Raw genomic sequence first — 23,098 nt, forward strand, 5'->3', positions numbered from 1 at the left:
TGACGAGGACTGCGTTAAACGGCAACGCCTTTGTGCTTTTTCCCTTTGCAGTGGTCAACGAGTTAATTTGCAACCTGAATTAAGAATAAACCCACTTAGGATATTAAACCAGGTTTTGGAATTGCACTCTTTAAAAAAAAAAAAAAAGACTATTTAAAGACAGTCCGCCATCTTTGTTGATTTTGTTACCACGGCACAACGCATCACACTAACTAAACCAGGAAAACATCCACGTACACATAAATGATGGTTAAACACATGACCGGCGTGTCTTTGTAAGTTACCCAGGGGCTTCGTTTGATTACTGTAAACAAGAACCACGTCTGCGAGCTCCTTCCTTGCACCCCTTCAAACGAATCGCTATCAATCACCTTGTCGACAGACGGGGTACAAAGCATCTGTTTGAGCTGATGGTTTTAGCGCAGTGCAGAAATCCTGTCCCATTCATTTACTGCAGGTGTCACAGTCCGCATTGGTTTCAACAGCCTCGTAATTGATGGCCTTGTATGTGCGAGTGTGCGGGGACGTGGGAGTCTCCATATGAGTGGAGAGAGGTGTGTGCGTGCACGGGCGCGCCAAAGCCCGACTTCTCTTAACGGAGCCTCTGTGTTCCCACCCCCCCCCCCCCCCCCCCCCGCCCCCCCCAGGTTTGACCGTCAAATGTCATCCTCCACTCTCATACCGCTTATCTGTCGCAATCGCGAAACCCGGGATGTCGCTCCGCATACAGCCAACCACGCCGTGCGAAGGTGGTGTGATTCACTTTGGGGTGCGTTTTTGTTGTTGTTGTAATTTTAACTGATATTAGAAAGAAGAAAATGAATTGTGCTGCTGATGAAATCCTCCTAGTTCAGAAATCCCAAAATGTTGTCTGAAAAGTTGGGGAATTGACCCGCCGGCCTGGCAGCTGAGCACTCGGAGTATTTATAGTGATAGTCGGGACAGCATGAATTATTAATGGGTCCTGATGCAGATGTATTCATGACCTCGAGGCCACCTGGGTGCAAACACACACACACACACACACACACATTAACACACGGTCAAAAACTAAATCAGTTTGTCTCTGTGGAATAAAATTGTAGCTCCGGTGATGGTTTTCCATTAAAATGATGGCAGAGGACCGGGGGGGGGGGTTTCAACCAGGAGCCCTCAGTAACCCCCTTCTGCAGCCTGCGGTCGCTTGATCGGCTCGTAGAGGTTGTCTTTCGGGGGATAAAATATTCAAGGCTGTAAAGCATTCTGCAAGTACGGCACATGCCTACAATACATACTGTAGGCCTAAACTACTCACACACACACACGCACACACGCACACACGCACACACACATACGTACTATGTAAATAAGTCTGTTTTTTTTATGCTTCTTACTAGCTTCTGTGTAGCATTTAAGCCTACTGGCATGAAGGTGACCTTTCTTCCAGTGTCTGGATTCTAAAGAGTTCGGTGGTTTTTCTCCCTTTTTGTTGCAAAAGTCACAATAAAAAAAAAACATGTAAACTGATCCTTGGCCTCACGTGTCTGCACACTGGGTCCCGTCACCCCCCCCCCCCCCCCCCCGCCGACCCGGGCTCACACGCGGTACTTTCTCAGCAAGTCGGCCTGCCACATGTACTTCCTCTCGGGGAACCTCTCGGGGATCTTGATCTTCTGGAAGTCTTGAATGCACTTTTCCAACTCCTCCTCGGCCGTGGGCTTCTCCTTGGCCGGCCTCTTCTTGCACGTGCTGGTGTCGCGGGAGCTCGCCGTGAGCGTGCGCAGCAAGTCGCTCTTCCGCCGCTGTTCGGAGTGCTGCAGCGCGGCGACCGGGCCCTTCTTCGGCGGCCTGTCCAGGGTCTGCACGCGGGGGTGCGACTGGCGGCTGACCGGCCCGCAGATGACCGTCCCCTGCGGGGAGCCGGCCTCCGACTGGCTCTCGGAGCTGGAGGTGGAGAGCTCGTTGAACGAGGTGCCGCTCTCGCCCTCGCCGTCGCCCTTGTGGTTCTTGCAGCAGCAGTCGCACGGCGGGGAGGACCAACGCGACGAGCCGCCTGGAGAGAGAGAGAGAGAGAGAGAGAGAGAGAGAGAGAGAACGGGCTTTAGAGATGAACACCACAGCGGCACAAGGAGAGCGGCAGGGGAAGAGTCAAAAGGAAAGTCAGAAGGAAGCTCTGCTGCAAATACAGCGATCAGAGACTTCTGTTTTTCGAGAACTGCCCTCATAGATCCGTGCTGAAAACACGTGATGGAGCTAAAACCAATGACAAGCGCACCACAGATGTTCACATTTACACCGGCAATGGTACTTCAAGCAACTTAAGCGACGTCATGGGGACATACTTTCAGCAGCCCTCAGATTACGATTAGGGGAGAGCGGGGCATGTTGTCTCACGGGTAAGTTGTCACACTCGTCATAACTCCAACACTAGAGGGGCCATCTCAAAAATCAAATAGCCACTTTGTGTGACTTCTTCTTCTATAGTCAACTTCTAGTTCACATGTGGTCAAGGTCACTCTAATCTGAGGTTAGCACAATTTTCTTATTTTTCTGCTTAAAAGTAAAAAAATTGCACTTTACATTTTATGCAATACAACATTGTTATATATGAATGTTAAAAATAATGATTTTGCACAAAATAGAGGAGACATTTTCGAGTCTTTTGATACCTTAGCTAAAGTAGTATGTTAAGCTAACCTTGAGATGTAGCCAACATTAACACACATGTCAGTTTGGGGCAAGTTGTCTCACTGACTTTGGGGCAAGTCGTCACATGTGACAATTTGCCCCTGTACAAATAAACACATTGAACATTCTCAAAAAAATGTGATATTAGGCTAATTTATTTGTAATTGCTATAATGTTTTTGAAGGCTGGAAGTAAGGAGCAAAGGAACCTAACCCTAAGCCAGCAAAGGAATTCTTACTGACACGCCAGTGAAGCAGCAACTAGAAATAGAAAAGAATAAGGATCACTCTCTCAAAAAGCTGTTCCAAAAGAAAGGGAAGCAACGGGGACAGTCAAAATCTGGACCTACAAAGAACAAGGCAGATAAAAAAAAGAAAAAACCAAGAGTCATCATCAGATGACGAAGAGTGCTTCTGCCTAGTCTGTGTTGAGCCATTTTCTAACAGTCGTCCAAAGCAGACCTGGGTGAAATGTGTTAAATGCAACAATTGGGCATGTGCTGATTGTACCTCCGGCCAGGCAATTTATGTGTGCCAGAATTGTGACTCTGAAGATGAGTCTGATTAGTCAGATATAGGGAATCTGTTTGTTCAGAGGTTAGGTTAATCAAGTTATCTCCAGCAAAGTTAAGTGGTGCATTGTTTGGATTTGAATAATTGTTTTTCCAGATTCTCCAGGGACATTAGTTTATGTTTCTAGTTCTGGTTTGAAATAAAATAAAATAAAATAAAAAAAATCTATATTCACAATTAAGTAGTTGTGCTCATTTTTAGATAATCTATTGTGACAACATACCCCCCCGATGGGGCAAGTTGTCTCAAGTGCACTCTCTCTATTCTACAGTATACAACTCTATAATCAGATAAGATATGAAAATGTTATGAATACAACATATGTGCCCAAGACTTCCTTCTTTCATTTGGTATGACATTTATACCATTGTGTTGTATGGTGCTCAGTAAATGTTAGACAGTGTGAAAAGTGTGACAACATGCCCCGCTCTCCCCTACTTAAGTTACATTTAGTTATGGTTTGAGTAATCATTTGACCCGTACGTAGCTTGACAACCTTTCATTTCTAAAAACTGTCTGGATTGCTCCCCCGTCACCTTGTATTAACAGATTATGTATCACACCGTTGGAGAGTTTGAGGCAGCTGCCCAGAGGTTACGGCCTTCGCCAACGAGGACCAAACAGCAGCGATGGAAAGGAACCTGTGAAAGGCTGCAGCTGCAGGGAGGAAGCCATGTATTTTTCAAGCTAACCCTCGTGAATAATTAAACGGGTATCCGTTGCTGATGGACTCCGCTCTGTTTGGCGAGGAGAGAGATCAAACCCCACCGAGGCAAACACACACACACACACACACACACACACACACACACATGCAACGCCCCTCCATTCCCATTTTGAGACCTGCCCCTCGGACAAAAGCGCACGCTTCTGCTTTTGATGCATCCTCTACTCATCGAGTTCAATGGCACCGTTGTTTCTTTTCATGTGCTGCTCAGCATTTCACTTGAAACGAGATCGAACTATAAATAATGCTGCTTAAAATACACGCTTTTTACTTTCTGTCCTCAGCGACGTATTTGGCTTGTTTACGCACAGGCGGTGGGACGCAAATCAGTTCATGCAGTTCATTCCTTCCTGTGAGTAAAAAACAGCAAAGTTATATTCATGTATAAGTATAAATAGAAGATATCAAGCTATGTCTTGGACGACTTTGACACTTTGACTCTTTGAGTGACATCATCTCTTATTGTAAACATCAGGAGGACAGTATATGAAATAAACATGACCGGACCAAGCTAATGATCTTATCAATTACGGCCGACCCTCACAGCTTTCACTGAGCTGGAATAGCAGGATTTAGTAGAATACGTATCGCGCCCCCCCCCCCCCCCCCCCCCCCCCGCTGCACGTAACCTTGCGGTTGCTGCACTTGAGTTTCCCTCTGAAACCTTTGTTTGGGGGGTGTGGGGGGGGGGGGGGGGGGGCACGTGACTTAATTTGTGTCACTCCGAGTGAACGCGCAGCTCTCTGATCGATGAGGTACACACCTCGTAATTGGTGTTTTACAGAATGGCCCCGGACTCTGGTGAATTAAGTCTGCCAGCAGCCAATCTGCCCCCCCCCCCCCCCCCTCCGAATAACATTAACACGATGAGACGGCTGAAGCTGCCGTAACAAAGGTCCTAAAGAGCCTTGTTGGCTTGTTTTGTGAGTGTAAGTGTGTGTGTGCGCGCCTCTACTTTATATGACATATACTCGGGGCAGTTGGTCTTGACAGAAGCACGCTGCTTTCATTTACAGATGATATAGCTCTTAGCCTTACTACCGCTAAGGACTTCCAGGGAGGGATCCGATCGATCCACTTAGTTTTCCCGTCAGAACCTCGAGCTTGGTGACATATCGGCCAATAAAAATCATTCAATAGAGGACAAAACATTCAGGAATCCGAGCAATGACAACTGAGTAAATAAGTAATTGAGTGGCTCCGATTCTCTCAGCTTCACAGCGATACTTTAATTAGGTTCCCATGAGGCTTTATTTGATTGATGTTAGTGGTTAAAAAAACTGGTATTTGTATATTTATGTGTGTTGTTTGCACGTTTAGTGAAAAATTCACGCATACATGATTATTGGTAAATAACCACTTTGCGGGTAGTCACTGCCTTGTTTTGTCATACAAGTCGTCATGTGACTCCCAACAATGTACAGCCCGTATAATGGAGGATTTGGCTTCACCTTTGACCTTCTTAATCTCTCTCTACTAAGCATTTACTATAACTATAACTATACTAAATATCCAGAGCGTTCATTTAGAAGCAGCAAAGGCAGTTCTGTATTAGTAGCTGAATGCGTGTTTGGCCAAACTGTAAAAAAAAGAGGAAAAAGAGTTTTATTGTTAGTGACACAACTGAAATGTTAAGCTTTATCACCAATATGTGTTTAATATGCATTAATTACGAATCGGTTAATGTATCAAATACATCAAACTACAAAATAGTGCAAACAAGAACTTGATGATGCTGATGGTGAGAAGAATGCTGCGGACAAACATGTCTTCTCAGATAAAAGTAATAATAATAATAATATATAATAAATAGCTGGAAGAAGGCCAGCTCGAACCTGGACCCCTCCGGCTGTGCCTGGAGCTCCTGCTACCGGGACTGTAATGTAAATGTTATCCAAAGTATACGTTGTAGTAATATACCAAATGTGGCATCCTGTGCTCTCGTGTGAGAGTAAGGTCACACTTTCCTTTAGGGCTGAGTGCCTGATGGTTTGTGTGTGTGTGTGTGTGTGTGTGTGTGTGTGCACATACTGTGTGTGTAGTATGTGACGAATGAAGCACCATAGGCAGGCTTGTTTGTGTTTTTGTCACTTCCACCATACAGGTTACATCATTCATGTTACAGTGCAGTGTGTGTGTGTGTGTGTGTGTGTGTGTGTTTGTGTGTGTGTGTGTGAGAGAGAGCACGCCTGTGGTCATCCCTCTGTGTGCAGGTGACATTGGCCTTGGAACTATTATCTGTATGCCGTCGGGCAGTGAAAGGGAGGCCGGTGTCAGGTGGGGTTCCCATTCGTGTCACCGGAGGTGTCAGGCAGCCTCTGGCCAGCATCACTGAGCGCACACACCCTTTGTGTGCGTGTGTGTGTGTGTGTGTGTGTGTTCGTGCCTTGTATATGCAGCCGTTCACATGAGCTCACGTTGTTTCTCTGAAGTGGGCCAGAGGTCTGACTAAAGGTGTAATGGCTGTCCCAAGCTATTGGGACACACACACACACACACACACACACACACATAGGGAATGCTTCCTGACAGGTGCTGCGGGCTCCGATGTATCGATCTTAGCGGGGACCTTCACAACTTGTGTTAGTTCAGGCCCGGCCGACTCACACTGTGCTCACAGTTGAATAAAATGAACAAACGGAATTTTCTATCAACATGTCCACAAGGTATTTTGTCGACTCATTCGAAGGTTATAACCGGACAAGGTTCATGCTTTTGCCGGCCTGGTTCTGCACTCTTCGGCGTGAGTTTCTCCTGGAGCAACTTCTGTGTCCCCTAAGATTGGCCGTTTCATTTAGCTTCGACCCCCTGAACACCGGCAGGTCATCTCCTAATGAACATCGGTGGACACTCCAGAGGTGTGCAGCAGAACGTAGGGAGAGCTTCTTTAATCATCTTCCCCCGTCCCCGTCCCCGTTCATTAAACGCCAGCAAACGTTTTTTTACATCGAAAATGTCTTCAAACGACTCGTGCACTACCGTTCTCTTTTGTCCTGCCTCGTGGGGTACATCTTCAAACCTAGAAACGGCGCTGTGTTTGGGGATCACATGAAAGGATCGCCTCCCCCTACTCATTTATTCTATTTTGGTTTTCATTTTGTTGTTCTCCATTTTATTCGGCACTCTCCATCTTTCTGTCCGCCCGCGTCTCTCCGGCACCGTTCCCCTCCTAATGTCGGTATCGACGGGTCGGGGGCATCGCAGGAAGTGCACGGGCGATTGGCCTCTGATTGATTTCTGTCATACAGACTCTCGGCACTGGGAGGCTGTTCACCTGAGATAAATGATGCTGGAACAACAGAAGCAAATACACCTCTTCTATCCATCACTTCCTCGCCCTCAGTTTTTTTTTTTGTTGTTTCTTTTTCTGTTCTCCATCTCAACGCTGCCTTCTGCATCTCTCTGCCACACACTCCTTCTCCTCCCTCCTTCTCCTCCTTCCTTTTAAATCCTCCTTCCTTAGATCGCCTTTCCTGTTTTCATCTGACATTCATTTTCCATTTTTCTCTCTGTTAACGTTTTTTTTTTTTTTGGGGGGGGGGGGTATTTTCTCTGGCTAAGTTTCTGTTCTGTTCGCTTTTACTTTAGATTTTGGCAGGTCAGCAGTCCTAGTGGCTGTTTCTGTGTGTCAGACACGGCTACTCCCCTTTTATTCTATTCTGTCAGTTTAATTCCCCTGGTGTAGTTGGATTTGTGCTGGACAGACAACAAATTGGGCCGTTTATAGTATCTGGAAATAAAGCCAATTAGCAAAATGTTATCTAACAATCGGGCCAGAGATCGTCAAGAACCACATACTTACTGATAGTAAAAAGCTTAAATCCTTCCAGCAGTGACGATTATCATCTGATTTATGCTACATAATGCATGAATCATACACTCAGACACTTATATTGTGTGATTGTTGCAAGCTTACTTTAGCAAAACACTCAACTATGCACCCAATGAGAATAAGTAAAGCGCACACTTTCCCTTAATAAGCCCCAGCTCATACTTCCTACTGCATTTTACTTATTATTAATGAACTCAACTGCCATGCTTTTACTACAATCCCCCAAAAAGTTGTGATTTTTTGAGCGAGTGTTTAGTCCACCCGAGTAACAACAAAATGAAAGAGTGTATTTCTCTTCTGACCATCAGACCGATGAGAAATCCATCAGAAAAACGGCAAAATGATGCGCTGGCTTTTTGTTTTTCTGGGAATGTGAGTCTATTTGTGAGTCTATTTTCTGGTTCAGTGCTGATTTTGAAATGCATTATATCTTTGTTCAAAAGCTCAGACATTGTATTTTATTGTTAACTAAGGTACAGCAGCAGTATTGAAAATGTGATCATCTGTGTATCCACACAAGGATGAATGTTTCATTTGATTAAATCCTCAGTGCAAAGTGAAGTCACAATGACACCAACTAAAGTGAGCAGTAATGCAGCCTCGCCCCCCGGGACACTTGATGCTGATCAAGTCGGACCCTGCAGGAGCTCCTTTACGTCTCAGCTGTCGGGCTTCTGGCTGTGGGGAGAAGCCCGGTTGGTCACTTATTGATCCAGCTGTCCCTGGTCCCTGGTGGATGTGTTTCCGGGACCGAAGGCATCAGCTGCCAAATGTAATTCCCGCACATGCAGAAGGCAAAAGGTGTGTTTTTTCCTCCAAGCAGGTTGTTTTGTTTTCTAGGTGTTTGGCATTAAAGACGATGAGTGACACATTTATTTTCCCTCTTCCTCACTCGACGCAGCATCATTAGTCCCCCCCGAGAGGCGGCGGGACTGCTCAGCTGCTCTTAACCAGCCGAGCGTGTTTCCACCCCTGTATTTAAAGGTCCCGTTCCACGCCGAGGCCCTCTTCGTCACGCACGTTATTGGGTTTTGGGTGTCTGCTGAGTGAAAATGTCTTCTCCTCCACGAGCAGGTGTTACATTCCTCTCCTCAGAGGGGGACACTGTTTTGTCGAGAGTTCATTTCTAGCTGCACGTTTATTTCCCCTTCGCTGTCCTTCCTTCTTTCATATCGATTGATTTTCTCCTCTCCTACATGCCTGGGGTCTTCACCGTGAATGTAGGGGTGACTTTAATCGCCTCAAAGTGCCTGTAACACGTGCCTCTGCACCTGTAATTGCCCACATGTTCCACAAACACAGCGGCAGGCTTTTTCCTTTGAGTTCACAAGAGGTACTTTGGCTAAATTGGCGCGAGTCCCGCGAACGAATGTAATACCGAATGTAATTGTGCTCGCTTTTAATGTGGTTTCTAGTCGAATGTGTGGAGGGAACTATCCGTATCAGTAGGGGGGGGGGGGGAAGTGGGGATGAGAAGAATTCAAACAAGTTGCGGTTCGAAAATGAACCATCGATGAGTAGCGTAGACCAGAAGTGGCATGATTGTCCCAATAGAGACGGGGGGGGGGTGAGGGGGTATTAAGCAGGGAGACATTTTCATCTTAAAGTGCAATCCCACTGATTACCAATCAAGCCTCTTCTCCAAATAATAGAGTTTTTTGGGGGAGTGGGCACCGTCACAAATTGTTCCCCCTTTTCTACCCGCCGCGTGCGGAGCGCTGTCTTCAAAACATTCATCATGATGCAAATGAATGATCCATCTGTGAAAAAACACCAACTCGGGGCCATCAGCGCTCACGCTGTTGCTGCTTATATAGAATTTATTCATTCATCCATCATGCTTTCAATCAATACACTTTAGATGAGAAATGTTTGGAGAAAAAAAAAAGAGAAAAAAAAAAAAAAAGCCGTAGCATTTCTTCGATAAGTTGTACAAATGAGACAATAGCGTTGCGCGTTCCTCTTCTGGTGTGATTCAGATTATTATTTGCTGATTATTGGAAAATACTTATGTTGTTTGTTAACTTTTTCCAACTTCCAGCTCGCAATGTTATCTTCAGGTCTACTTATTTCACATTATTTCTATATCTTTGACGCATTTATTAATCATACCCCACTTTTTATTTTTAATGAACTTGAACAGAAAACCTCAATGTTACTCAAAAAGTGAATTATAGATCGACACAGCGTCCGTGCAAAGGTTAAACCTGGCCTTTGGATCGAACGAGACGCCGGTAGAATTAAAAACTGAAGGTGAGAAAAAGCAATTAATAGCGTTTTTTTTCTTTTTTTTTTACAATTGTGGCTCCTTAGTGCTGATCTCAAACATTCCCGTGTGAATGTGACTACGTCCCCCAGTGGGTAAACACGGCTGATTAATTGGATCCCACAACCAGGTGATTCTTTACAGTGAGAAAATAGAGTGGTTTTTAATCTGAAAGCAACCAAGCGAGCAGCCCGGAGCGGAGTGTAACAACTAAACCCTGCAGCCGAAGGGTGGAGGGTGTGCAGAAGGGGGAGGTGTAGGGGAAACTACTGGTGTGACTATTGGAGTTTCAAACTGGAAACTGAGGTTAAATGGAATTCCGTCCACCATTATCATTATCTGAGGAATGATGAACCATTTTACATCTTTTTATAACGTTATTTCACTTCAAAATCAGGCCTTTATTGTCTCTCATTTTCTCCTTTTCCCTCGAGTGACTGTCCATCTCATTTTTGCTCCGTTTTCCATCCGCTTCTTTCGTAGATTCTCAGTCAATCTCCACCCTTTGTCTCCCCACCAATCTGTCACCTGACCCCTTTTACCCCTTGCTGCCAACATAATGGAGTGCCTCTGCAGAGTTTTCCCTCCCTCTCTTTCTTCCTCTTCGTCTGCAGTCTAACTTTTTAGTCGTCTTGCTCTACGTCCATAGTTTGCCGCTCCATCCTCGATGGTAATTGATATTTGCGCTTCACTTGTCATTCTTTTCTGTGGTCTTCTACAGCAGCGATTAATCTCCCCGGCACTGTCAGTCATCCGTCTTTGGGGCGGGCGGCACTTAGTTCGGGGCGCTGCGACGGTGCCCTTGTAAAGTGGAGTGCACATGTGTGATGTGACGCAGACTCAAACAGTATTGCTGCGGTCTTTCAAAGGGACCACTGTTGCCGTGATGCTGGATGCATGGAGCCCTTGTGTGTATTGCTGCTCGGATCCTTGAACCAATAGCCAGTGTAGTCTGTAAATGATGCAAGACTCTACAGCTGCATTCAATAACCCACCAAATTTGACCCTCCTTTTTTCTTTTTTTTTTTTACCTGCAGGCACTGTGGAATAGTTTGAAGCTCGGATTTGACAGAGTCCAGGACATGTTCAATAACTATCCCTCCTTCCCCTCCTCTGGTGTATCATCCTTTAGATGTTTCATCCCCCCCCCCCCCCCCGACTGCCACTGATGTGTTGCCGTTTTGGTGTGTTCTTTGGGAGGCAAAAGATGTTTTCTGGCCTGCCGTTTCTGAGCGGTCATGATAACAGAATGTTCAAGGCATGTATCTTAAGCATAGTGTGTTTGCTGGGACACACAAATAAGCTAAGCTTAACTACAAGGAAGTGAAATGTATTTGTCCCAAAGCATATCTCTTTCTACTTATCTGAAAAGTGCATAATAACTCGATGAATGAATGGATAATGATTAAGGACCATTGTGTATCGATTGCTTACTTTCAGACAACCTGTATTGATGATGTGTTTTGACTAAATGTGGGAAATCATTAAATGGGTCGCACAGAATGAGAACGATTGGAAGGCAAGAAAATAAAAAATGGGAAAGTAAAGGAAAAAAGAGGCTGTCGAATGTGACACAGAGAGATGGTAAAAACGGAGAGAGATGCTTCTTGGCAAGATCTGGAGTAGGTTGAGTTAAAGAATGTCGCTTCCCCGCAAGGAACACCCTGGTTAACCTAATTCATCAGCAGGCCTTGGCATGTGGTGGACATTATCAGGTGAGGGATTGGACACTCCTTGGTGGCGTGATGCAGGTTTTTCCCTTATTTATCAGACCTTATTATGCGCTGCCAGAGGCATCTTTGTCACATTTATACGCATCACATAGATCACACAAATACAAATACACATGCTAATGTATCATTGCTGGTGCAAGGAGTTCGTGAACATTCAACACACAGCCCCATGTGACCACTTGAGTTTAACAATTCACGGGAACTGGCACTGATTTCCCCCGAGGAGCCTGCAGCGAGACCCCTCAAGTGCCCCGGGAAGTAAACCGCGTTGTCCATTCCGTGGCCTGGAATGCGAACATGTGAGTGACCGAGGCCCAACTTGCCGGGGAAGCGGTGGTCCGTCGGGAACCAATCCGGGGGCCCGGATGAAATACAGCAGAAGCAGAAAATAATGAGCTCATAAACCTTATCGCGAAAAAAAAAAAAAAAAAAAAAAAAAAAAAGATTTCTGCTGCACCTACAGCGAATAAGCGTCAAAAAACAAACACGAAGCGACGTCTGGGGCGGGTGGTTTTCGTGATGAAAGGATTGACCGAGGAGTAAATGAAGCGAAAGATTAAGAAGGGCTGTTGTTGGTTTTTTTTTTCCCAGGGCGTACAGAATGAAAAGCGTCTGATCAATACAACCTTATCGTGGCGTTAAATCCCCTCACATCCTGGCAGGACTCTCTGTACTCGGCCTCTTTATCTGCGGTACCATCGTGCTTCTTTTTGTCGATTCCATTTGACTCTTTTTTTTTTTTTTTTTTTTTTTTAAGCGGGCGGCCACATGCTCGGGAATTGCTTTTTCCTCGTGGTGAGGGAGAGCTGAGAGAGGAAACAGATGCGATGAGCTGTGGAGAGATTTGGTCTGAGGCCCGGCAAGGATAATTTTCAATTTAGGCCATTTAGGCGGAGCTGTAACGCAACTTCCATCTTCTGATGTTGTGAACCTCCCTCCTTAAGTCCTTTCCCTCTGGGCAGGTGGCTGCAAGAGTGCACGCTTATGACAGTTTAACATCTCATCCGCGTGAAGTCTGCAAAAAAAAAACACTACTTCAACTCGAGAGCTGCTTTTCCCTGTGTGCGCTCCACTCAAGTGCCTCGGTCTCAAGCATCATCTGAAAAAAAAAAAAGACTCCTTGCAAGTTGTCCCATTTTACCTGCAGTATTCCCAGCAGGGAGCTTTTAAAGAAAACATTAAAAGACAGGATGTCAAGGAAAAGGCGTAGTTGGTGAACCAGAAGGAAACGGATGTTCCCGGAGGGGAAGGGACATTCTTCGACTTGTTGCTTCTTTCTCTGCAGCACATTTGCTGCCCCTCTTCTCCCCCTTCGTTTGGTCTCTTGTTTCTTCGCAGCTTCCCCGAGTGTCACGTCCGTGGTGGTTTGGCCATTTGCGGGCGGACATTCTTCCTACTTCGTTCTGTTCGTCATCGCTGATTCGACCCCGAGTGACGGGTCAAAATAAACAGCTTTGTGCAAACAAGAATCCCCCATCGTGCAAGTGGCCCCTGAGCTGTTCTTTGCCCGCATCTCTCAGCGGTTTCTCACTTTTTCTGAAATATTTGAACGAATGGGCGTCCAACATCGTCATGTTGGCCAGATCTGATAAAAAAAAAAAAAACATGTCAGTAAGGAAGGACGGCGTCTAAGCGTCGGTGGCATTTCAAAGGCCGCGCGCTGCCTTGAAGAGAACAGCTTTGAAATGGAGTCGGAAAAAGGAGCATTTTTTTGGGATAACCACAAGCCCTGCACAGCCTCCCAGGGGCCTCATTAAGGGCCGTGCACGGTGGGTACGTAGAGGAAGTGGGGCACAGCCACCAAGCACACACACACACACACACACATGCCCCGCGCCCACACACGCGTTCGTGCAGCACGTGGGGGTGGAGGGGCCTCGGAGCGCGACAATTGCAAAAGCAGTTGGCAGTAAAGTGATGTGTCACCAGCGTCGCGTACACCAAGTTTGTACTGACGTAAAGCAAAATAAAAAGGATCACGTCACTTCAAATTTACTAATTGAAAGCCCCGTGCTGAGAACGCCACAATGTTTTGTTACTTTGGTTAATCAATTGTGCTTTTGTGCGTGTTCACACACACACACACACACACACACACACACACGCGCACACACAACGTTGGGTCATTAACTTAAACGGCTTTGGCTCAATGTGACTTTTAGGGCGTCACCAGACTGGATCTCAAGCTAAGTGTCATCAAGCCACTCGTCTTTTCACGCAGCTGGCGAGCATTAGTGTGTGTACTTCTCAATCCGCGTGTGTGTGTGTGTGTGTGTGTGTGTGTGTGTGTGTGTGTGTGTGCGTCCATGTACCGGGAGCAGGCTGTCTTCTGACACCCAGCATTTAGCTCTTCCACAGCTCACTGATGGAGCTCCGTATGGCGTCTCTCAGTCTCCAGCTCCACCACCCTTCACAATGTGTGATTTATTGTTTTTTAAGCAGGCAGGTCCGAAACATAGACAGGAGGACACACAATGAGGCAAAAGAAAAAAAAGAGTCACGATATTTCGGGATTGGTTGGCCCCAAAAGAAATGGACAAGTGACCACATGTGCATCGATGACGAGTCAATAAAGTGAGCGAGCACCTGCTACTGTGAATAACGGTTATTCTAATGAATGATGTGAGCTTCTGGTGACTGACATGAAGTATGAGTGTTCTGTACCATTGGCCCAGTATGTCGAAGTTTAAATCCATCCCACATAATCATCTGCTCTCCATCATACATAATTCAGTCTTCACTGAGAGGCAGACGCTGTAGAGAGGTCAAGTATAATTCTATTTAAGGAACGGAAACACTCACCATGCTGGAGATATGCGTCAAGATATTTTTACTCATCGTTTGTATTCATTTTATTATTTGTTTTGACGTATTTAGATGGAATATATTTTCTTGTGTAAAAATATATCAATGATTCTATTCAAATATATTAAGCATTGTTTTTAGTTATGTAACTCACTAATGATTCTCAAATAATTGTGTTTTAATATATAATTAATTGTCACACATACGTCCACATCATAGTTTATTTTTCATCTTCACTGGGTGTTCACATCATAGTCTATTCATCTCCACTGCATGTTCACTAACTCTCCTGTCATTTCAGATCCTCCCACCTCGTCACCTGATTTCCTGCACCTGGTTCTCCTCACCCTCACCTGTGGTGCCTTCCCTCGTCAGTCACTCACTATTTAAGCCAGTCACATTCTGTTGCTCACTGCCAGATTGTCTTGTGTGTTCTACCAAGTTTTCCAGCGTTTCCCGAAGCCATCCTGTTTTTCTCGATTCCGACCTCGTCTGTTCCTCGACCCCGATTTACCTGCCTGCCCCGTTTTGGATTTGTCTGCCTGTCTGTGTGCCCTCCTGATTCTGACCCTGCCTGTCCTCGTCTACGGATTACCTGCCTGCCCCTCTGGACTTGTTTGCCTCCTGACGGATCTCCCGGTTTTGACCCTGCCTGAACCTTGATTAAAACCCTCCTGTCTTGTCCATCGTGTACGAGTCGTGCATTTGGGTTCTCCCGTACTCCGGTATCAGTAACCGTGACATTAATCAAATGATATAAATATACGTATATACATTTATATTTCGTGAAACACGTTGAGCACTTGATTAAAACCTTTTTAAAGTGTATGCTTGTTTTTTTGTGTATTGACACATTTAGCCAATCCGACAGCTTCCAGCCACGTAGCATCCAATCACATTTGCAGTGTAACAAAGACACCAACATAGACTGTATGTGCAAATGCACAAGAAGTTACTTGTGGTACACAGATGAACACACACACACACACACACACACACTCAATCCCATCAGCTCCTATTAGTGCAGTTCAATAACATATGGCCCTTTTGTTGTAATGGGCCCTGATGACACAGTGGGGGTGTCTGTGTTCCTCTGTTTCCCACCAGGGGCAAATAGATTTTCAGTTCATCATACGACGCCCGGGCAGCAGCAGGAGAGGAGACGGTGTCATAAAGGAGAAGAGGAGAGACTCATCTTCCATGTAGGCCCTTCTACACTGAAGGCATTTTGACATTGAGAACCACAGGTGGGAATCGTTAACAATGCCTCCGGGTCCTCGGTCGCATCCCTGCATCTAAAGTAGTTTTATTGATACAGGCTAAAGCTAGAAGGACATATTCCACATTAACATGATGAATACATGATTTAACATTATCTTTGGTATGAACTCGGGCAAAAAAAAGTGAATGACTTATTTGAATATTTGATCTTAATATAAAATTTCATACCAAATCGTCATCTTATCGTAATAAAAGAATTCTTGATTTTTTTTTTTTAATGGTGATATCTACTATTCAACATTTTAAACCTAACCCCATGTGGTGCAAAATGTAAAAATGACAATATATAATTTTCCCCAAACCCTTTTTTTTTCATACGTCGAGGCAGAAAGCTCCACTTTAGTGGCACTTACATACACCCAACTTCCCATTTGCATTCTGAGGGTTGTTACGGTGGGATTGGTCTTCATGTATCATTCATAGCGTGATTCATATTGATGTGTTTGGTTCCGAAATAAATGGCAGGAATGTGGCTGCTGTCAGTTTTGGGGATTTATGGAGTAATACACAGAGATACCCAGAGTCCGACTCAGTAAAAACCTTTGACAAAATGTCAACAAATTGAACACGTCTTCATCCAATGCTTAGATTCCCTTTCTGGAAGTGCATGTGCACGTCATAAAATCCTCATCTTTGCCTGTAGTGGTTGAATGGCAACCAACTGAGGAATTATTACCACCGCCAACGGGTCCCCCCCCCAAATCCTCATATCAATCATGCGACCTATGGATCTACTGATTTAAAAAATAAACTTTGGTCTTCATGTGCTAAGCCAAGGGTGTCAAACTCATTTCAGATGCTGACCGGTTCGACCGGACGGGGGGGGGGGGGGGGCCTTGCGTTTGACACGCGTGTGCTGAGGAGAGGAAAAGATGTCGGCTCCCTTGAGCAAGCCGTGTGACTCAGCAGGACGACGCGGGGTACGGACACCTCCCCCCCCCCCCCCCCCCCCCTCTCCTCATCCTTCACCATTAGACCCCGTTGAGCGTTCGGATGTCCGATTCACTGCAAACCTCACCCTCCCTCAGCCCCCCCCCCCCCCCCCCCCGCTCCCCCGCCACTCTCCAGACATCCAGCAGTCCGTGCGAGACGCAACCACGTCCCTAATCTGCTCCTCGGTGGGTGGTCTCGGCCATTACCTGAGCGATGGGTGGAATCGATAGAAGGCACAATGCTAAACGCTGGTTCCCGCTGTCGCTCTCTCTCTCTCTCCATTATTCTCTCTCTCTCTCTCTCTCTCTCCATTATTCTCTCTCTCTCTCTCTCTCCTCTTATGTGTTTGAATTCATCGTATCCAAGGCAACGGACATTCAATCCCAACATAGCGGTGCAATGAACACCCATTCCATTTGTCTTTATTACTGCCCCTTTGTTCTTTTCTTCATCTTTTTTTTTTCTCCATATTTCGTACGTACTCAACATAAAACAGAGAGGCGAGTATTGCAAAAGTTGAAGGTAGGTTCTCAATGGCACTAACTCGGCAGTAACAGCCTCAAATGATGCATCATTCAGTGCGTGTCGCTGCATGACATGGATGAACAATCCTTTAATGGACGTTGATGTAAAGAGAGGGAACACAGGGCTTTAAAAAAGAGAGGGAAGAGGATATTGTAAATGAGGCACAAGGTTCCGGGATCACGTGCATTCACGGAAAAATGCGGATACTTGGTTTTAGACGGAGACAAACTTGACAAAAAAGGAGAGATGAAAAAAAAAGGTTTATGAGCTAATTTCAGAGTTGCTCATCATCACCCCTTCTTTGATTTTATAGTAAGCCGATTAACATCATCATCATGAAAGCCGCCGTCGCCATCGTGCAGTTTTCGTTCAGTGTGAGTAAGCATTTGGCTGTCTTTCTTTCTCCATTTGACTCTTTACACAGTGACACAATGAATGAAGGCTCCTTTGTTCCAAGCTGTGTGAATCGAGTGCGACTCTCACATCTGAGCTTCTGGAATACGCGCATGCACACGCAGCAGAAAATGAGTAAATTCCCCCAAACCAGAGCCATGCAGGGCTGAAAATCTTATTTGAAGCCCACGTCCCTGCCTGATTATTCACCTGAGCGGAGCAGGAAAATGGAGACAAAGTTATTTTCAGAGAGCAGGACAGAACTTAACGTAATGTTCTCTCGTGGTCGAAACAGTTCCAGGAAGCAAAGCAAACAGATGATGAAATAGAGTTTAAGTTTATTAAAAAGAGGTCGTTGTCCGTCATGTGTGACCTGCGAATAGTCACAGAGTAAAGGTTTTGATGTGTCTTTGTTTAATTAAATCTGGAAATTAATTCATGCCATTAACGTGAACATGATTTACTTGTTCTGCTCCTGCTTACTTAATGTGAGACGTAGTCGGTCAATCTCCTGGTAGGAGACGGCAGCCATCCGTCATTGCAGATTGCATTACATCTGCTGACAAAACAAACAAGCCAGGGGTGAAAACATGTATTCAGCTCTCTGTTTGAGACGCAGTGGCTGTAAAACGAGACACAGCTTATCCAACGTTATCACCACCAGGAGCACTTTTAAACCTTGCATAACATCTCCACGAGCTAATATTAGTAGCTTCTTTATTTGGAACAGACGGCTGAAACTCCTGCTCGCGTGTTGTCTTCTAATTAGGACATTGTCTGAGTTTCAGCCTGGTAATCTGTGAATGTTCCTGAAAGGCTCCCACTGTTCTCCAGACCAATTAAAAAACAGCATGCAGAACGGCCCCGACGGGCCCTTTAGGTAGGCTCGCCTGGTGCTCGACAGGCTCTCTGTCAAAACTTATCCGGCAGAGCAGAAGATATTTACATATCGAGCGCGGAAACGGGTGTCGTTGCACAGGCAGCAAGCCAGTACTTCTGTTTTGAGGGGGGGGGGGGGGGGGGGGGCTGGTCACAGCAGCTGGTTCAGCCCGGACTCACTTTGCAGCTCCTACAAAAAGCCCGTACTCCACTTTCAGAGCACTGCGGCTCTGATGCACCGCTGACAGAATGTGATGTTCGGCCATTCAAGCCTGTGTTAAATCGGGCTCCGATCGCTTTGTCGAAAAGGTGACAGGGAATAAACGTTGAGCTGGGGGGGCGGGGGGGGGGTCGACACGTTTGCTTTTGAATATGGTTCATTTTCCACTGTCTGCTTTGTTAGCTCAAAAGGTGTAAATATAAAAAAAAGCACTTTTTTTTTTTTTTTTTTTACTTTAGACATTTCAATTTCCCTGGGGACAGTTCATTATTTTGGGCAGCATGCATTCACTGTTATTCTTACAGTGATACATGATCGACTCCTGCTGGCAGGTGGAAACAGCGGACCCGCTACTAGCGACGCCGCAAACTCATTTTTATTTCATCTTTGTTCAACAAAGAGAGAAAACGTCTGATGCACAGAGCCAGTTGGTGGAAAATTGAATCAAAGCAGCCCCAAACCATTTAGTTTGACCACAATCCGAAATATATAATAATTGCGCGGCGTCTCTAATGTTTCATGGGTAGCGGCATCCGTGGCACGCGGCAGGAAGCCCTGAGCTGGACCCCGCGTTGGAAAACAGGGGATTTGAGGTGTGTCGCTGTGATATCGGCATGCAGGCACACCTAGGCCTTCCGGGCTGATGGATGAAATGGTTTTACAGAGGACACGGGCGCTGTGGCGTTGATGGACAGGCTGATATTGCCTCCCTAATCTCGCCCTCCACTCCGTCTCACACGCACTCACACATACACACAGATTCCGCTCTCTCTGCATCAACCCTCTTTCTTTTTTTTTCTTTTTTTTCCTCAGCTCTACTCTGACTCATTCTTCTTTTTTTTTCATTATTTGTCCCTTCATCATCTCTTTGCCCGGCGTCTCTAGTCGAGTCCGTCCGGGGTCTCTCATAACGTCTGGCTTCTCCGTTTTCTCCATGGCACTCGTTCGTCGTGCCTCCCCCCCCCCTTCTCCCCCGCCTCCGGGTCTGCCCAGCCGCTCCCTCTGTCCTTGTTTGCACGCCGCGACACCCTCACAAACACGTAGATTGCTGTAATCATTTCACAAGATCAAATAACCGCTACTTTGTGTGAAGGACGCGGCGGCGGAGAGAGAGAAACCCCAAAAGGGAAACTACAACGTGCGATAAAGTGGCATCTCGTGCAGTTCTGCAATTCAGAACCCCCCCCCCTGAGACTTAAAGGAATCACACCTCACCTGTCTCCCTGTCTCCTTCCTGGCTGTCTGTCCCCATTAGCTTTTTGTCTGTTTGGCTACACGTCACATCTGGAAGCAATTACAGCTGCACTGAGCCTCCGTAATTTGGCGATAATGTATTTACTGTTGCAGAATGGCTGCGTGCAATGTCAGAAGCGTTGTTTGTAGTAAGAAGCCCGTAGAGGATGCCAAGTCCTCATGCAGTATATTTGCTACCCACCCAGCACCAAAGGGCCGACACACAATGCTGGCAACTTGCAGGTGAACATGGATATTTCTCTCGGGGACTTGGTGGAAAATACAACAGAGCTGAAGAGAAGTCACTCAATTGCGTTTTGAAACCCCACAAAAGCACTCGGTTAGGTTTGGCCAACAAAGTGCGGGTCCCCGCGGGGGGACGTGAACGGCAGTCTCTGCTCTTGTCCCCCGCGTGGACCATGTGATGCATCAAAAGCTATGACGTAATCAACATCAAAAGGACCGACGCCCTTTCTCAATGCAATTCACAATGCCTCTGCGTCGGATGAGAAAAGTATTTTATAGGAGACCGGGCCGTGTCATTTCCTCCTGTTTTCAGCCCAAATGGCACATGGGAAGTAATGGAGAGAAAAGATGGTTTGGTGCCATTGTAATCCTCATGAGACGAATCTTTGACTTGCATTTCAGCCTCAGAAGAAAAACCCTTTGTCCGTCGTTACAAAAAGACAATGCAAGCTGTGTGTGTGTGTGTGTGTGTGTGTGTGTGTGTGAAATTAGGTTGCCATCCACTGCTATTCTTGTGTCTTTGAGCTTCCTTTTATCCATATGCCAATTTTCCCGCCCGAGTCGAGTGCAAAACAGTTAAATAAATAATTTCCCCCTCAAATTTCCACTCGGCTTTGGATTTACTTTCATGGAAGTGGGTGGAAAAGCTCACGGCTGTCTCTCCTGGCACCCACCGCCAGGCGAGAAGAGCACAACAACTCGTGTACGAGGTTGTTTTCATTTGGACTCCTGCCTTGTTTACCTGCGTCTTTACCATTTAAATGAAGAGAAAAAAAAAGCAGCGTGAGTGTAACCTGAGCCTGCAGGTCTGAACGTAAACCGTCTCCGCTGTGAAGCGCCTCGTCTTTGCTCTGACTCCGTATCTGTTGCCTGTCTGCCAGGTTGTCCCTCTGCCAGCCGATTAACCTGCGTGCACACGTACCGTCACTGACGGGAGGGACTATTTCCTTTTCTTTCTTTAAGAAGGAAGGAAAAAACATTGCATTATGTGACGGAATAAATCAACACATGGCGCATTTGCTTCCACTCTCTGTGTCATTTTCCCCCCCGCCACCCCAACCGTGCCTGGTGCCACTCTTTAACCACTGCGAATAGGGGGGTTATTATCCGCCGTGATGTTTTTTTTTGTGTTTTGCCATTTTTGTTTCCTTGCTTACCTGCGACCTCATTCACTCCGTGACCTGCTCGTGCAGAAAAAAAAAAGAAAAAAAAAAACGGGCGTATTCCGACTGCGGAAGTGGAAAATAGGACGGCACTCTCGTACGACCTGGCTACAGCCTCCTGTTTGATTACAGCAATCAATCGAGGGAGATAGAGAGAGCGTATGCCTCTGTGTGTGTGTGTGTGTGCGTGTGTGCGTGTTCGCATGGGGAATTGTAGGTCAGACAAAGCAGAGCAGACAATCACAGAGGACTCTCCAACACACTCTTCACTCCACTCTTTCCGCTGATCTGAAGAACACGTGGGATGAATATCAAAGAGAAACACTGGATTCTCCTGAAGGGGACATAAAAGGACGACAACAACAACAACAACAACAGGAGCAACAAATGATGTCCTTACTGGACCGCCGTTTGTTCTGCCTCGTACCGGGTCTGTCAGGGTGGGAGGTTTGTGTTTGACGTGTTCATGCTCCGGTGCTCCCTGCAGACGTAATACACGGGTTCCTGTTCCAGCCTCTGTGTGGAACATACACCCATTCAGGCAATAAAACCACATGTAGTGCCGCTGGGCCGGTTCAGGATGATTGGATAGGATTGATTCAGAACAAAAATTCAGTTCCGGCCGGGATGTTCCGGCGGCGTTTCCTTCAGGTTCTGTCCTCAACGGATCTGTATGCCAAGACTCTTTTTGAAAGGCAACGGATCCGACCAAATGACTTTGTGAAGCATGTCGACGCAAACTGAAGTTGCAGAGGTGAGATGAGCTACAGGGCCCGGTTAGCATTACTCTCCCTGGAAGCAGCGGCAGCGGAATAAGAATGACTGGATAATGATCTCGGGGAGTGAGGGATTGATCCAGTCTTCCATCACTGTAATGAGAGACGATAAGACACCCAAACCACTCCGATTGGGCTCCCTGAAGAAGTGGCGGCAAATGTTGGACAATTTCTCCCTCTGACTCTGACAGAGACATTACAGGTCCCAGCTGGGGGAAAAATGGAGGGCCGCACATTAACCGACGAGCCCCTTTCGTAATGCGCGCACCTTCTAACTAAGAGGTGCACGCTGGCACGGATGAGGCGAGGGATGGGCTTTTCACATCAAATTACTGCACCCACATACGGGTTCAGCCTCGAACCCAAAATGCCAATAGTGGTGCTGGATTTCTCACGATAAATATACTTATTTAGTAGGAATGTAACAATTGCAAAATTGCGAACTTCTTCTGATCGCAAGACTCTTGTCAATCGACTTCTCGGATCAAGTGAATGATAACGACAGGCAGAATAGTTTAGGGTTGTAGTTGTAGTCGTATTCCTGTACTACTGTGGCTTTCTTTCCATTGCATTACCGGCTGCCTACCAGGGGGGAGACAAACCACGGCGTCTCAGAACAATCCCATGAACATCTTTCCATTTCTCTCTCTCATCACTGTATTCTAATTAGATCCCCAGCCTCAACATGCTCTGTTCATTGCCTGAGCTTCTGCCGCCATCGCCTTCATCGTGGCCAACTTTCAACCAGCCAGAACCTCATAATTGCTTTGCAAACACCTTTGTCACCTCTATAATTGATGAACAAAGTCCCCCCCGCCCCCCCCCCCCCCCCAAAAAAGGAGCCCCC

General features: G+C 46.2%; 1 protein-coding gene across 1 annotated transcript in view; it reads right to left on the reverse strand.

The window, feature by feature from the left end:
• Nucleotides 1–644: 644 nt before the first annotated feature.
• The window catches only part of kctd16b (potassium channel tetramerization domain containing 16b), a 53,833-nt gene continuing 31,379 nt past the window's right edge, over nucleotides 645–23,098 (reverse strand). Inside the window, exon 2 of the mRNA XM_037467134.2 lies at nucleotides 645–2,032. Coding sequence (XP_037323031.1) covers nucleotides 1,575–2,032 — 458 coding nt within the window. The 3' untranslated portion in view covers nucleotides 645–1,574. The remainder of the gene's footprint in view (nucleotides 2,033–23,098) is intronic.

This window comes from Pungitius pungitius, chromosome 16 (assembly GCF_949316345.1).
Source record: "Pungitius pungitius chromosome 16, fPunPun2.1, whole genome shotgun sequence".
Classification (NCBI taxonomy): domain Eukaryota; kingdom Metazoa; phylum Chordata; class Actinopteri; order Perciformes; family Gasterosteidae; genus Pungitius; species Pungitius pungitius.